Source organism: Argentina silus (assembly GCF_951799395.1).
Source record: "Argentina silus genome assembly, chromosome: 8".
NCBI lineage: Eukaryota > Metazoa > Chordata > Actinopteri > Argentiniformes > Argentinidae > Argentina > Argentina silus.
In genome coordinates this window covers 6,765,247-6,782,010 of record NC_139662.1, presented here as the reverse complement: position 1 = coordinate 6,782,010, position 16,764 = coordinate 6,765,247, and the positions used below count along the sequence as shown (strand labels likewise).

Sequence of the window (16,764 nt, the reverse complement as noted above, 5' to 3'; positions counted from 1 at the left end):
AGCTGCAATCTATCACATACACTCACTGAACACTTTATTAGAAACACTATACTGAGTAGGGCCTCCCTTTGCTCTCAAAACAGCCCCAATTCTTCGTAGCATTGATTCCATAAAGACGTTGGAAACATTCCTTTGAGATTCTGGTCCATGATGACATGATTGCATCACACAATTCCTGCAGATTTTTCAGGTGCACTTTCAAGCTGTGAATCTCCCGTTCTACCACATCCCAAAGGTGTTCTATTGGATTCAGATCCGGACCTGGGAAGGCCACTAAAGAACACTGAACTCATTGTCATGTTCATGAAAACAGTGTGAGACGACTTTTGCTTTTTGGTGCATTATCATGCTGGAAGTAGCCATTAGAAGATGGGTAAATTGTGGCCATGAAGGGATGCACATGGTCAGCAACAATACTCAAATAGGCTGTGGCATTCTATCGATGATTGATTGGTATTAACAGGCCCAAAGTGTGCCAAGAAATTCCCCACACCATTACACCACCTCCACCAAGTGCTCAGTGAGTGTATTAGGGTACCTGAAGGTTGACATTTAAAAGATTTGGCACATGCATATACTGTAAATATATATGGGTGGGCAATATTCATTTCATATAAGAAACACAATCAAATTATCAGCAGATGTCAAAAATATTTGGATGTTACAAAAATCCAGTCAATCATACATTTTTCTTTACACGATTTATTGGCATAGAAATGGTCATACATTATCACCTTCTCCAATCAAATACCCTCATTCTTATTCAATTATAAGCACCCTTTAACTAGGTTTAAGTTAATAAAAGGCATACAGTATGTTATTCAAATTGTCACATTAATAGAAATTCATACAATGGACTAGTGGGTTCTATCAAGCACATGCAACAAGTAAAAAAGTTTTACATTTTTACTTGTTACAAATATGGCAGCCATAGAAAGTATTAGCAAATGACAATTATGTAAAAAAAGAACTTTGTAGCTATTTGAACTTTCATTCTTACAGAGTGATTACTAAGACCAAGTATTTGGTGCTGTGAATATCATTACATGTGATAGAAATGCTATTACTTCTGTTTTCATCAGAGCCTCTGGGTGCTCCCAGACCTCTTTCGTTGAAAATACATACACATGTTTGAGAAACAAGAATAGACACACATTCTTGAAACCAATGTCGGTATAGCATAATTATATATATAAGTACTTCAGCAAATGTAATTCTATGTTCTTGCTAATTATTACTCATGGACCATCTCTCATTAAGCAATTTAAAATAGCTACAAAGCTTTTTCACAGTTATCCAATGAAAAAAAGTCACTGTAAAATAAATTGTAACCAAAATCTGGATCACCAGTAGAGCTCCTCTACCAAAATGGACACCTGTGGAAAGAAAAAGAATGTTAGTGACCAATACATACATACATACATACATACATATATATATATATAAAGAAAAAGAATGTTAGTGACCAATACATACATACATACATACATACATACATACATACATACATACATACATATATATATACATATATATATATACACCCCCAAATGTTCCTCCCCCAACAACACTGACGCTTAGCCTGGGGACCAGTCTGTTTTTCCTTCGGCCATATTGCTGCTGTCTTGACAAACAGAAAGGCAATGCCGTAGATTTGCTGAATGCAGAAATGTAGTCAGGTGCCCAGGCTAACTCATGCTATCTAGTAGTAATTAATAATAATGACCATCCTATGTAGCATTGGCAGAGATTCTCATGCGATGTCGCCTGCTTGATGAGGAGCTCCACTTGAGTCGGCACGTCAAGAGTCTCATCGTGTGAAAAGTCTCTTCCTGATGGGAAAAATACATGTAAGTCAATAAATGCTACTGCATTGGATTGCAGTGGTCCGAAGTGTTTCAGTGCCGTTTCTGGCAACAGGTTTACTGAATCACCTACCAGTCAGTTTGTCTCGTACTCGGTTGATAATCTGGATAGCCTTTTTATTCAGGGCTTCTGGCTGCACAAGGCCATCTCCAACTGATAAGACAGGATACACATAGTCACTGCTTACATGCTATATGTGTGGTTAGTTAGTTTTGGGCAAACAACAAGTAAAGGCATACTTAAGGCAAGCTACAGAGGAGACAAAGTGCAAAGCTGTATTGAAACAAAAATAGCTACAATAAAAACAACAACATTGTAATGTGTTACCCATAACTTAATACATGATTTAGTGTTAGCATGGTGTCACATGAAATGACACAAAGAGCCAAGGACTCACGGAAGGAGTGAATTGATTCAGGCACAGTGGTTCCTGGTTTCTTGAGTGTGGTCTCCCCAAGGTCTATGCCCTCCAGTGCTTCTGCAGTGGACAAGAGACACAGCACAGAAAGATTCACTCAGATAAATTCATCATACACTCAATGGAAGAAAAAGAACTCTAGCCACAAAATGGCCACTGTTGCACACTCACCGACTGATTGTCCAGCAGTGTAGGAATCTGTTCTGGTCCGGGAGCGCTTGTTCCCTTTGGTATTAGCTGTGGAGGACAAGAGTTATAGTTATGAGGTTATGATTTAACTGTGTATTTTCTTGCTGGACACAGTGCCTATAGCTCATTGGCTAACAGTGGCTCTTGTGGGCAAATGTTGTTAAAAATACAGCTCCAGAACATCTATAACCTCTGACATTATTGTAGGTATGTACTAAATTCAGTCAGTGAATAGGGGTGCTTTTATTATAGTTTTTTTATTGAGGGAGAGAGGTGTTGCTTACTGTCCATCAGTCTCCAGTTGAGCAGTGGGTCGTAGACAAAGGCTTCTAGCACAGCCATGACGCTGTCTCTGTGTTCCCTCAACACCTCCATCACCGTGTGACACGTGATTCTGTAGTTCCCGTCCAGCCCTGTCACCTGGTCAACACACACACACACGGACAGAGACATTGAATTTTATTGAATTAATTAATCTATTTATTTATTTTATTAGAGAGTGGGACTTTCCCTCTCTCCTTATGTACGTTTTGGTCATTTACAGTCGTAGGAAGGTAAGGGGAGATGGAGAAGATGACAAAGGTAGGTATAGGCAACCTGGGGATTCCTCTCCCCCCGCCTTTAGGGACAATGTGTGAACCATAGACGGCAGCGCTAACTGCTGCACCGAATGAGGGCACAGACTGATTCATTGACTGACAAACAGAAGATAGACAATACATTGCATTGCTGTGTTACAATAAGCCTGTGTTCCATGCATAGCGCCCATTATCGACGCTACAATGACAAACTGATTCTATGACAGGAGTCTGAGAAGAGTGAGTAGCAAAGTAAAGCAAAACTCTCAGGTTAATACCCAGGCTAACAACAGAAACCACCAGGTTTGCACTTCACCCCTACCTCCATAGCATTGGTCAGCATTCTCGTCAGTCGGAAGGGAATCTTCTCAGGGAATTTCTCTCTGGTCATTGCAACCTATTGTTAAAAAATAAACGTTGAGAAAACATTGACAAAATCTGCAGAGACATATCAGGCAGGTACATGGTGAAAAAGAGTGGCCCCCTCACCTCAAAGCAATCCCCAAAGTCAATGTGGAGGATCTTGCCGCTTAATCTGTCCAACATCAAGTTGGATGGATGTCTTTTGAGAAATGGAGAGAAAGTGAGTGACAGAGCACACTGCAGCAGTTCCCTATAAACTGCTCAGTCTTGAAGGTGAATCTTTTTTATTATGTTTTTAATTCCTAAACTCCTATTGGTAGAGAGTCTCACCTGTCTCCCAGTCCCAGGATGTAGCCCACCATTGACATCACAGCAAGGGAGCGTGTGTAATTCGTCCTTCTGTCAAACCAAACCTGGGGGGAAAATAAGACAAATTAAGTGTCAGTACACCCACAAATTGCACAAAGGAGGATACTTGACAAAGACATTCCTGATAGGAATCGACCCATTTGTGAGCATGGCAAAATGGGGCATATACTGCATGGCATAAACAGTTAAGTCATGACTTGCATTATAACAACTGACAACCCCTTGCTGTTACATGAAACATGATAGCGCCAATTAATTTTTCATACTAGTATAAGTTGTGACCTACGTCACACCCAATAAACTGCTACAGTATGTCAGTCTTATGACAACATTAAATAGGCTTTACGATGGATAATAAGATTGTTTTATGTAAGCAACGAACTAAGCACAGATACTGTCGTTTCAAGTGTATCATGAGTAAATGCTTGAGGTTTTACCTCAGAGCTAGGGCTCTTCAGCCACAGTAGCTTGGCCAGGTCGTCTCCGGCTGTGTTGTTGACTGCATGTTCGAACACCTCCACCTTCTCCATCAGGGTCAGATGGTCATAGTCTGGGGCCATCTACAAACCACAAGGCCACAACTTCTTTAGCTTTGACTACAACCCCAGGAGCAGAAGTCATTTATTTTTTGTCTTATTATAACATATACCATCCTCAAACCCTCACCCAAAATATATACCCTCCTCTATTGTCGACATCAATATGACACATTCACTGTGGAATTACAAACATATTCATACGGAGACCAGAAGTCCAGAAATCCATTCATAGCCTTCAGAATTAAAACATGAGTTTTTCTGTAAAGAAGATAATCAGATATACCCTCCTCAGATCCTCACTACATCAACATTTACATGCTCCTCTATAACTGTCAACATCAATGTTGCCAAATAACAGTCATAACTGTCAACTAACAGCAGCCTATGTCTATTACAGAGTGTAATGTGTATCCACTGATGTCATGGCTGAGCAACAGTTGGGCTAGTAAGTGTTTAAGAATTTCTCTGTTCAGTTCCGGTAGGTCTTGTGTGAATCGACAGTGCATTTTGTCATGGTTACCCTGAGCATGATGCGGTGTTCTATGTTGAGCAGGATCTTCTTCTTCTCCCGGTAGTCTCTGATGAGGGCGTGGAGGGTATCGCAGTGGGGCACCCAGCCAATCAGACCAGAGTTAGTGGACAGAGGAATCACCGCGTAGCGCTGGATGCTGAGAGACAGAACACACAGACGGAGTTTGTAGTTCTATTTAGGCCTTTGAAGATCTCTTTAGCATACATACAATGATGACGAGATATGAAATAGACAACCGTGTGTCTAAAATTGCAATTCTAATGTGTGTATTTGTGTGCATGTGTGTAAGGTGACTTCTGTCCACAGTACCTGAGGTTCTTACGCAGAGATGCAGGGTCATTGGCTAGCAGTGTGTTGACTAGGCCAAACAACTGCATGACCCTCTCGTCCTGCCGTAGGTCCTCGTGGCCCTTCAGCAGGAACATAAACTCATGCCCGTTGCTGCCTGTAGGGGGCACAACAACACAACATTACAGGTCTGATGATGCAGAACAACACAATATGCAAAGTGAAGTCATTGATAATGTTTTATTCACCTTTGAGGACAACAAGACAATGAAATAGCCATGTGACAAAGTAAAATCCAAACATACAAGTCTATTGTGGGACGATAACCCATTGTGCTTCTTCAGTTCCCATTACTAAACAGTCAAACCACATATTCTAATACTAGCCAGTCTGCTGAGGTTAGCAAATACTCCCAGCAGAGCCAGCAAGACAATGGATCTGCTCAGTGTCCATAGTTTAAATGTTCCCACAGAACCAAACGTCATGGAAAGACAAAGCAACATGTTTCTCTCATTGAGGCAAATCACAGTACCAGAAGTGTGTTCTGCGTTGCGAGGAAAGGAATGATTTCATTAAATCTTTTCCATCAATGTTGGTAGTGTGGGTGTGGTGTCAACGGCATAGTACACAGTTTTAATGACTCAGCTTAGAAAGACAGGCTGAGCATTGTCTCTTCTTAGTATGAGAGCAGGTCTGTTCTGTAATATTCATAGAATATCTCGAAGGGATCTCCTGGTTAAATGATGGTTACACACACTCACACACTCTCTCACACACACACGCACACTCTCTCTCACTCACTCACTCACTCTAGACAATAATCAAACTAACCAAATGTCTTTTTCACTAATCTTGATACCATGGCACCATTTAACACAAGATCACACGTTATTAAACATGCAACTCAAGACAGGATCATCGATTCTGATGACCATACCCATGATGGTGAGTTTGCGGGGCCTCTGTTTGGAGGTGATGACTTGCAGGGAGGCGGCGATAGACTGGATGCGGATGATAGGCTGGTTGGGGTCGTAGGTGCCGGGCACTGCCAGCTCCAGGTCCCGACACATAAGCAGCTTAGGGGACACGTACTGGAGCTCCAGAGAGGTGAGCTGTGAACACACAGGGAGGACAGCATGGATGGAGGAGAGCAGAGCATGTGTGTGAGAGAAGAGGGAGTGTGAGAGAAAGTGTGTGTGTGTGTGTTTGTGAGTGACTGTCTTTAATCAAGGCGAGGACTACAAATGGACCTATTCATTCCATGGTCTTAGTCTTTCCTCTTTCTATTGCTCTGGTTGTCTTTGCTATGTTTGGCCTTGATAGTGACTGCAGTGAACTAACGTAGCGATAACACAAGCATAACAACAGTGATGGCAAACATTGTGGCAGAAGCCCTATTTATTTTCTTCAACTGTCACAGAGAGATTGAATTGGCTGCATTCTTTCACATGACTCTCACATGACCTAGATATACCAGCTGACAGTATCACAGGATAAAACCATGAATCCAGGAAAAGAATGGCAAAATAAATCTCAAAGCTCTGATAAAGGATTCTGTAGGAACACGCACACGCACACGCACATTTTGTAACCATCTCCATTAGTATTGGCTGATATCTGACTGAGTGGAGTGAGTGTTTTGTTGAGAGAGTGTCTCACCTGTGGTAACTGTTTCGAGATGCGTCTGAAGACGTGGTAGTAGAGGTCCCAGGCCTGGGTCAGGTCTTTGACGTTGCCCGAGCGCATGTACTTCCTGCACCAATCTTGAGCCTCCATCAGGTCCCGCCCATAAGCCTGTCACGTCACACACAAAGCATATTCTACTATAATAACTCATTAATAATTAACTGATTTATTTAGCTTCACCTGTTTTTAAAAACGAATACGAAAATAAACTAATTTATACCAGATAAATAGAAAAATATAAATAAATAGATATATAGATCGATAGATAGACATATAGTATATTGATAGAGAGACATCATAGATCGATATCATAGATAGTTAGATAGGTGGATAGAGACAGACCTGGTTGAAGGATGTCTCTTTTAGTGTCTGTGGACCCCTTTCCATCATGGCGTGCAGGGGCTCCAGCACGGCGAACATGCCCTTCACGTTGCGCTCACCGAAGTAGAGGCGGGAGGCCTCCTCCAGGCCCTCGTGCCACATCTCGTGCCACAGGATAGCGACCCGGATCAGCTCCTCACTCACCTGCAGAAGCAGGACACCACTCAGCAAAACAAGTTTGAATTTCTAATACTATCCTACTTAAACAAAATGGGCAACATATCTCTACTATACATAATACTATACATGCAGTATGCATGTGTGTGTGTGTGTGTGTGTGTGTGTGTGTGCGCGCGTGTGTGCGTTTGCATTGCAGAACATACCATGATGGCCTGCTGGACCAGTGTGTTACAGTGCTCACACATGTTCTTCAGGATCTTGTTGGCAGCATTGTGACGAGCCGTAGTGGTGGACTTGGAGGCAACAGTCAGTGGATAGATCAAAGCCTTGAAATAGGGGAGGAGAGAGAGAGAGAAAGGACAATAATGAATGTGATACTCTTCTAAATGGAGTTCAGGGTTGGATGCCCCTACTCCAGTATTTCTCTAAAACAACTGATGTGAGGCAAAATGGCTGCTATGCACTATACCAAGGCAGAGGACAAGGTGACTTTATCCAATATTAAAGAAATAGTGCCCTGAGCCCTACATAATATCAACCCATTATCATTACTTGTATCAATATTAACATATACAACGATTTCAAACAACATGGATCCTATTGGTGTTAAGGGTTAAACATCTGGTCCTGGACAGATGCTTTTTCAAGTGTAGGTTAAATCTGTGTCTGGGGAGACATTGTAGTATGTCATTATTACCTGCGGGTGGTAGCGTCCAATGTCTGTGAGCAGTTGGTGGATGAGGCGACCCACCAGGGCGCGAGGGGTGTCGATGCGGGCGATCAGCTGGGGGATCACCTACAGCACAGAGAAGGGAGAGAGAATCACTCAACGTCCCTGAGCAATGCATGGTTGATTCTCCTGAACGCTCCCACATGGTAGGATCGGTCAAATGCCTGTTTTTTTGGATGGTTTTGCTACATAATCAATTTCTCTACAGGGGATAGTTCTGTTTTCTATTACTACTACTAGCTTCCTCAAAATTGACAACGTTCTATGTTGCCACAAAAGATAATACAGCAAGGATGGATAAATGTGTGTGAGTTGATCTTTACCTGGAGCCAGGTGTCTATCTGAATGGTTTTGATGCCCTCCACCAGTGCCTCGTTGACCTCAGGCCAGTGGCCATAGTCAAACCAGAGGGTCAGGACCCTAGAGAGGAAAACAACAACAAAACAAACAATTTTGTAATGGTCTATCGCATCTATTGTTGGCCCCTTTACATTAACAAATGGTCTGTGTCTTGACTTTTAAGCCACATTCAACCCAAAAAACACATGCCTCAAAAGCATGAAATAAAACATATAGGAGTTGCCACTGGAGGTCTCCCTTTCTTCATATTCCTGGGGGGGGGGGGGGGGGGGGGGGGGGGGGTGGTATATATGAGTTGTGGTGTTGTGCATTTGGGTTGCCCTGAGTGTGTGTGTGTGGACTCACCTGAGTGTGTCCTGGAGGTTGTTCCCCCGGGATAAAGAGATGGAGCGGAAGAAGCCCTGGACAGCAGGCACCGTGTAGAGGAGTAATGTCTTAGATAGGTCCTGTAAGATGAGCCATATGGGGATTGTATCTTTAATTCATTGAGACATTCATGAGTAACATTCATAGTCAAAAGACCAATGTGCTCCTTTTGGAATAAATATTTCAAAGCCCTTATTTTGAATTGCTGACTATAAACATGAAAAATGTATCTGACATGAATGTTAACCTGAAGTCCATGTACAACACAAGTCAAACGTTTATCCCCTGACTTATGTGCTACCTTTTGTCGGTGTAAAATAATGGGTGAAACAGAAAAAGCTAACAGTAAAGTTAAGCTGACACCCTCAAACTCTGACCCGTCACTCTTTTAGACTGTGAAATCAAGCTGTCACTACCACTTCAGTCAGCCACCTCTACTTTAAAAGGCAGTATCCAAGCATGAGATTCAATCTCCCAGTTGACATCAACGCATGATTTCATGCACCTTTATCAAGTTAGAATATGGCTTGTGATTAAAAGTGATGGAGTGTGGTGTGTTTCTGGACCAAATGTGTCACTTGACCTGTGCTTGATATAGTTAGCAATTTAACCAATGGAACAGTACCAAAAATGCTAACTCAAAGCTAAATCAAGTTTTTTCAAGTATCTGACGTGTAAGTATTTGGACAGTGAAGCATTTTTTCTTATACTATACTCAAAATGTTTTGATTTGAAATCAAACAATGAATAGGAGGTCAAAGTACACATTGTAAGCTTTTATTTAAGGGTATTTGTTTAAATATTGATTTCACCATTTAGAAATGACAACACTTTTTATACATAGTCCTCCTTTTTCAGAGCACCAAAAGCATTTGGACAATTGGCTTGACGGGTGTTTCTGATTAGCCAGGTGTGTTCTGTCGCATCATCTGTGCTGACATTGACAGTTCTCTAATGTCTAGTCTTATTCTAGGCTTTGCATTTGTCTTTGGAATCTGCTAATCGTGTCTGTCAACATGAGAACCAAAGAGGTGTCAAGTCAAGGCAGCCATTATGAGGCTGAGTTATGAGGGGGTGTTATGGCTTGGTTATGTATGGCTGCCACTGAAACTGGCTAACTTGTCTTCATTGATGATGTAACTGCTGAAGTGTACAGAAACATCTTGTCTGCTCAGGTACAAGCAAATGCCTCCAAACTACTTGGATAGTGCTTCATTATACAGCAAGACATGACCCCAAGCATATTGCCATAGCAACTAGGGATTTTTTCAGGGAACGTTTTTGACTGGCCAAGTCAATCATCAGATTTAAATCTAATTGAACATGCATATAATTTGAAGATGAGCCTTAAAGCAAAAAGACCTCAAAACAAACCACAACTGAAGATGGCTGCAGTACAAGCCTGGCAGAGCATCACCAGAGAAGATACCCAGCGTCTGGTGGGGTCAATGGGTCGCAGACTTCAGGCAGTTATTGCATGCAAAGGATATGCGACCAAATGCTAAACAAGAGTGCTTAATTTGGACATAATGTTAATCTATAAAAAATACTACTGATGTAGGGGAATATGTATAAAAAGTGTTGTCGTTTGTAAATGGTGAAACCAATATTTATACAAATACCCTAATATAAAACCTGACAATCTGTACTTTAACCTCATATTAAATGTTTGACTTCAAATCTAATGCATGGCACTGTATGCATTTGACCCAGGTTTGACATGTGTGTACGTGTGTGTGTGTGTGTGTGCATGCGTGCGTCCGTGCGTGTGACATTAGCTAAACTAGTGGTCTCACCTCGTTGACCTTCTTCTGGCCCGGGGAGGGAATGGGGCTGTGTTCGGTGCTGTCCACCTCGCTATCACTGTTGCTAGCCTCGCTGTTGGCGCTGGCGCCGCTGGCGTGCCGCAGCTTCTTCTTCTCGTCCCGCCCTGCGTTCTGGTGCTTGTAGTGCAGCACCGCCTCAAAGTTCATCACGGCCCACGCGTGCCAGGCCTGGGAGGGAATGCCAAGGTACGACAGGTGAGAAGGGAGAAGTTCGCACACCAGTTATCACATTAACCTCCGGTTCATTAGCCAATCATTTTCTGGTTTGCTGAGGAAGGATAGATGAGATATATCCCCCTGAGGGATGGGTTTCATGTCTCCTGAGAGTTATTGAGGGGAACTGTACACTGGAGAGAAGACGCCTACAGCTTGGGCATGGGCAATAAAAAGCCAGAGATGCCCTCATGTTTTTCATTAGAAATCATGTCATGTCTTACGCATCAGCATCTTCTTAACGCATCAGCAGAAATCATACTGTACTGTACATTAACTTATGATCTGAAAATTGCGGATTCAGTGCACACGAAAAGGGCCAGGAGTTTCTCTCAACCATATGACCTAATCTATATATCTATATATCTATATATATATATATATATATACACAGTAGGGCTGTTTTTCCTGTGCAGGTCAGGTGGTCAGGAATAACCCCTGGCCCTAAACATGGATGCAAAGGGGAGAGGTGCCAATGTTAATGGGCTACGGGTGACATGTGAGAGGGCAGAGAGTGACTGGTGACTGACCTTGTACCAGTTGCGGTCGTGCTCCGTGGAGTGACTGTAGTACTGCAGCACCTTGGGGATTGTGCTCTCGTTGATACCCTGCAGACTGAGCTGCCACTCACCCAGCTTCAGGAAACACCTAGAGGGAGGGTGGGAGGTGGCCAGAAACCCAGAGAGATGCAGAGAGTTAGAGACAGTTAGAAAGATACAATATAGATTAAATAAATCAGCAGTAGAATGAGGCCTACAGTGCATGTATGAACGAGGCAGGGTTTGAAACGGGGTCTTCCCTGTGGAAGACACAAGGGCAAACTCACTAAACTAAAGTCAAGGCATCAGCTCAGGGAGCTAACGCATGTCTGAAGATCCCAGGAAAGTGAGTAATCATGCAAGTGTTGCAAACCTCTAGGATTTGACAAATCACTAAGGCAACATTTACAATCCCTTATTTCAACAGTTATGACGTGGGATGTGTGATGAGGCCCTTTTCTATCAGGCCTTACACTAGATTATGAATGTGATGAATGCTTTCCTTATGGTGCTTCCTTGCAGGAGATTTTCCCCCTTTAAAAGCAAGGATGCCACTGAGTTACCGAGCAAGGCCCTGTCCACACACTACTCCCTTACTGGCTCATTTGGACAGTGAGATGGTTATCTAGGCCTGAGGCCAAGAACTAGAGTAGACTCTCTGGTCAAATTAAACTCATAGATTCCATTTTTAACTTTGAATGTACAGTATGAGAAAATGTTCTGTTGTAGTAATTGCCCAAAATACATATAACTTATAAACTATGCTTACTGTCATCACCAGTCGTGAGGGGAGTTGGCAATGATGTTCAGTACAGGACAGTCCATTAAAATAGAACAAGAGGGATCGGAGACTTGGAAATCACACAAGCATTTATCATACTTAGGCATCATTACCAAAAGCCGTGGCGGATTTAGCCACCAAAAGGTTTAGGGAAGTGATTTTCAATTACAACTTTTTTGTTAAAAAATTTATTATTGGTGCGGGAATAGTGCCATGTGGTCTCCCAGGAGTTTTCCTTGCTATAAGTTATTCATCCATGTAAAAGACACTGACATTTCAGGCAAGCACTCAAACTAGTTTTGGGTTTGATTTACCTGAGTCAAACACATAATGGGTTTATACTGGTCTAACCGAACTGGTGAGCGCTGCCTGGCCATCCATCCATCAGCTCCTGACTGTACGGCGCACTACTATTTCCAGAGCACCCCTAATAAATTATCCAGTCGGATTACGTCATTTCTGCTGAGTGCTTTTCCATGTGAATATACAGTACAGTTTCAGTGTGCCTCGGCCTCCAGACAACACAGCAGCAAATCAAATTATGAGAGAAAGTGGGAGCCATGTGAATATACACATGCCAAGTCCTGCTGCTGTTTCCATGGTAATTCAGACAGGAGATGCCAAGTTTGCGGATCTTATCACGATCAACCTTTTCAAAATTATTTTGGGGTGATGGCAATAGTGTGTGTGTGTGTGTGTGTGGGTATCATATGTACAGTATGTACTGTATGAGCGTGTGCGTGCGCACGGACCAGGTGTGCGCCATTCCACACTGCCGACCTGTTTTCCGGAAAGTGTGTCGGCATGTCTGGAGGGAAACAGGGCTAACGAAGATTACATAGGTGTTTGCCCAGCACACATTCCTCAGACAACACCAGATCCCAAAGACTCCTTCCTTGGGGTGTCATGTTTGCTTGTTGCCTCATAAGAATGATGAGGTGCGAGTGTGTGTGTCTGTGTATGTATGTATGTGCGTGTGTGACTCGAAGATGAGTGTTTTTACTGGATGTTTTACTGTATGAAGGCTTGTCTCTTGACCAAGTGTGAATGCATTCCACCCATGGAAAATGTGTTTTTTTCACCCCATGCTTGCTTTGGTTCGTTTAGCCCAAGTGAAATATAGCATTTGACTTCATCTGGGCCAGAAGGCACTCTGTGAGTTCTAATTCTCTCCCCTCAGACAGCCATTTGGCGTCCACAACCCTGTCAAGGAAACAGCTTTGGGGATCATACTGTACTGGAAGTATTTGTTTGTATGGTCTCAAGGAGCACGCAAACTACTTCCTTAGGCTTTGATATCCTGTCGAGCCATTTTTTCATCAATGCTTTTACATTTTCGATCACCTTCTGCTGGGATCCACAAACACCAAACAGCTATATATTGTTGTGTGCTCCTGCTGGCTGTGAACACTGCCTGAAAGGTTAACGCTAACCCTGACCCAAAGATAAGACATTCTCTTCCCTTAAGGACTGATTTCAAATCAGCTTGTCAAGTCTGATTCCTAACCTTACCAACCACAGGCTAAACCATACAAGTCCTGGAGCAGCTGTTCATGCAGTTCATGTCATCCACCGCCAGTGCTTAGCATTCATTGTACACTGAAGGGGCTCCAAAGTGCCAAAAAGTGAGCAAAGTCAGCCATCTTAAACGTAAAATTTCGAATAGATGTGATGAGACATAATCCAATGGGAGTTTTGAAAACTGCAACTAGTGCTCACATGATGCGCAATGCAATTTCTAACTGTTTACTAAAACTGGTTGAATAATCACTGTTTTATCAACAAAACGTTGTTAAAGACAAGGTACAACGACAAAAACATCCTGTAGAGTATCGTGAGTTGTTAGGTATTTTTTGGTCTGCTCTACTACTTGCCCCAGCAAGTGGAGCCTTATGTGTTGCTTTGGTGGCCATTTTGTGCCTGAGCGCTCACCACACTGCAACTATGCCGACAGTAAGGACAGATGATGATGGTAGGTTGTGCCAAGGGAAAGAAGTGATGTGAAGAGGGCAACATTCAGGCGGGGGCAGGAGTCAAGAGATGCTGGGGTGTTGACACAGGTGCTGACAGTGCACACCAGAGAGGGGAGACAGACACACCTGGTCTACAGTGCCTGCGGGCATCGGTACATTTGGTTGGAGATGAGGTGGTTAGATTCCCGCTTTGTGAATAAACTTGCTGCTTTGTGAATAAAAGGCATGCCAGTTGGCAGTTTTACAAACAAACAGAGGCATGCCAGTAAGCGGTTGATGGAGTTACTTAAGACGACCCAAATGGGGTCATGGCCATGAGCAGCACACCCTGTCTGTGACCCTGTGAGTTGAGAGAACACGAGGGCCCAGCAAATATGAGACCTTTGTGAAGCTATTCTACCTCCTGCTTCAACCGTGCATAACATCTTCTCACCTCTTCAGGGGAGTAGTTGTACTGTACTGTGGTGAGCATTCTAGCACACATGTGGCTGTCAAACAACCCCAACTGTGTAGGTAAATGTACATAGATCCTTCAAATGTGTGGTGGATACCGTGAGTTAGAGTACCCTCACTCTGTGTAAAGCACTTTGGGCCCTGATGAATGCAAAGAACCATAAACACCTGAAATGATACCATGCATCCATCCAAAAAGAAACACGCGGACTGTGCTTTCATCACATCTGCTACATGATGAAACCCAAATGTTTAGTTTTGGACGGCTAGTGGAGCGTTTGTTTTGAAAAGTAGTCAAATTACGCCTTATCAGATTTTCATAATGTGAAATGATGTGTGTTTGTGTGTGATGAAACAGCTGTGGCTTTGTGTTGCTGCAGGCTGACCTGGCCATGAGTTTGTGGAGCTCCTGCTTGTGCTGCTGGTCCTCGGCTGCGATGGCATGCTGGGCCTGCTGCTGCATCCCTTGTACAAAGTGCTGCATGTGCTGGAAGGCATCGATCTGGAAGATTGAGGGAGAGACAAAGGGGGTGAGCAGAACTAATAGGACTGTCATTATTATCTACTGTAAGTGTATTGCATATCATCTGTGAACATTCCCCAATTATCAACTGACATGGGATCACATCTATTTCCATTTCCAGTCAACTGTGTCAGGGTTGGGGTCAATTAAATTCAGTTCAAGTAGAAATTCAATAAGGTACAGTACAAATATAGTTCTCAGTGAAAATTAAGGGCATTTCTCAAATTGGTATTGAAATTGAATTCAAATCCCTGAAACAAGCAATGTCAAAATACAATTGCTGTTCTTCAATCCCTGATAAGAACTTACAACATTTCTCATTAAAACAAATCCTTTTTCCCAGGGAAACTGTGGTGCTCTACTATTACTACACACACAACATAGTAGTAGGGACTGGATGGGGTCTCCTCTGGTAGTGTGTCATTAAGATTCCTGCCTGGTGAGCTCCTCCTGCTCCTGCTCCTGCTCCTGCAGCTGGCCCTGGCCCTGGCCCTGTGGCAGGCAACAGGCTGCGGGTGCCCCACACTCACACTTACGTAAGCCCACCATCAGACCCCAACACTTCTCTAATGAGCCCCGCACCGAGAAAGGCCCTTTTGGAACATGTGGTTATACACGTGTGTCTGTGTGTGTGTGTGTGTGTGTGTGTGTGTGTGCACAAGCATTTTCCATGGTGACAAACAGAAATCAGCCCAGGACAGCTCAGTTCATTTCATTTTGGTCCTATAGTGTAAATCAGGGTATAGTGTCTCCTGCTGGTTCAGGGCCCTACCTTGCGTGCGCTCTTCCACATGTACTTCATGTAGGCGTAAGTGACATGAGGGTGGGCAGTGGGCAGCGGGTGGTCCAGCTGCTTGGAGGGGTCCACACCCAGGAGCAAGACCAGGGTCTTGTGTGCCAGAGCCTGGAGGAGAAGAGAGGACAAAGTGTCAAAAGGGTTTAATGGTTCAGGAACGTTTGAACCCCAGGTCCCTTAGCTCCCCTATCTAATAAACCTTGGGCCATTTCACAGGTTTTCACAGGCCTGCTTCAACCGCTTGGTAAATAAACATCTCAATTACTGTGCTACTAAAGGGGGAGAAACACGAACTGTGGACCCCCATGGAGCAGTCGGTCTTTTACAACAGTGTGTTCATTCATTTCCCCCCCCGTTTGTTCAGCCACCGGGGGGGGTTTTCCTTTAATCACTTTCCCTGCCTACTATGTTTGATGTTGTGCTGCTGTGAGCGAACCGCAGCTCTTTCGGAATGACATCATACCGGATACGTCTGAGAGGGCTGTGTGTGGAGTGGAAACCTGGTCAGTTGCCTGCAATCTGTGACAATCACTTACAATAATACTGGAGGAAAAGAGGAATAATTCTGACACTTTCTTTAAACAGATTAGAGGTAGAGTTTCTAAACAGTGTGATTGAGGGAGACGTGTTACATTTATCAGTAATTTCAGTACGAGTAAATTGAAATTGCACTGTTCCCAAATCGAGCGCAATCTGTTTTCCCCCCTTATTGTGACAGGAAACCAATAAACAATGTTTCCACCAATGGAGTGGTTACCTGTGTACAAGATGTACCTTGGGGAATGATAATCACACAACGAATCCCAGGGTACAGCAGTGAACCTGAACAGCATATCCACGCCACTCACCACCGTGCTGGGCCACAAACTAAAGCG

At 43.3% G+C, this 16,764-nt stretch overlaps 1 protein-coding gene across 1 annotated transcript in view; it reads right to left on the bottom strand.

Moving 5' to 3' along the window:
• Positions 1-702: 702 nt before the first annotated feature.
• Positions 703-16,764, bottom strand: part of mtor (mechanistic target of rapamycin kinase) — a 70,041-nt gene continuing 53,979 nt past the window's right edge. The window contains exons 36-58 of the mRNA XM_083675588.1: positions 15,866-15,997; positions 14,957-15,072; positions 11,355-11,472; positions 10,582-10,779; positions 8,765-8,865; positions 8,383-8,479; positions 8,027-8,125; positions 7,533-7,655; positions 7,171-7,353; positions 6,802-6,936; positions 6,080-6,254; positions 5,164-5,299; positions 4,843-4,990; positions 4,221-4,343; positions 3,745-3,827; positions 3,541-3,613; positions 3,374-3,448; positions 2,758-2,893; positions 2,456-2,521; positions 2,264-2,344; positions 1,939-2,019; positions 1,727-1,832; positions 703-1,376 (exon numbers count right to left, since the gene is read on the bottom strand). Of these exons, the coding sequence (XP_083531714.1) occupies positions 1,361-1,376; positions 1,727-1,832; positions 1,939-2,019; positions 2,264-2,344; positions 2,456-2,521; positions 2,758-2,893; positions 3,374-3,448; positions 3,541-3,613; positions 3,745-3,827; positions 4,221-4,343; positions 4,843-4,990; positions 5,164-5,299; positions 6,080-6,254; positions 6,802-6,936; positions 7,171-7,353; positions 7,533-7,655; positions 8,027-8,125; positions 8,383-8,479; positions 8,765-8,865; positions 10,582-10,779; positions 11,355-11,472; positions 14,957-15,072; positions 15,866-15,997 (2,601 nt within the window). The 3' untranslated portion in view covers positions 703-1,360. The remainder of the gene's footprint in view (positions 1,377-1,726; positions 1,833-1,938; positions 2,020-2,263; positions 2,345-2,455; positions 2,522-2,757; positions 2,894-3,373; positions 3,449-3,540; positions 3,614-3,744; positions 3,828-4,220; positions 4,344-4,842; positions 4,991-5,163; positions 5,300-6,079; positions 6,255-6,801; positions 6,937-7,170; positions 7,354-7,532; positions 7,656-8,026; positions 8,126-8,382; positions 8,480-8,764; positions 8,866-10,581; positions 10,780-11,354; positions 11,473-14,956; positions 15,073-15,865; positions 15,998-16,764) is intronic.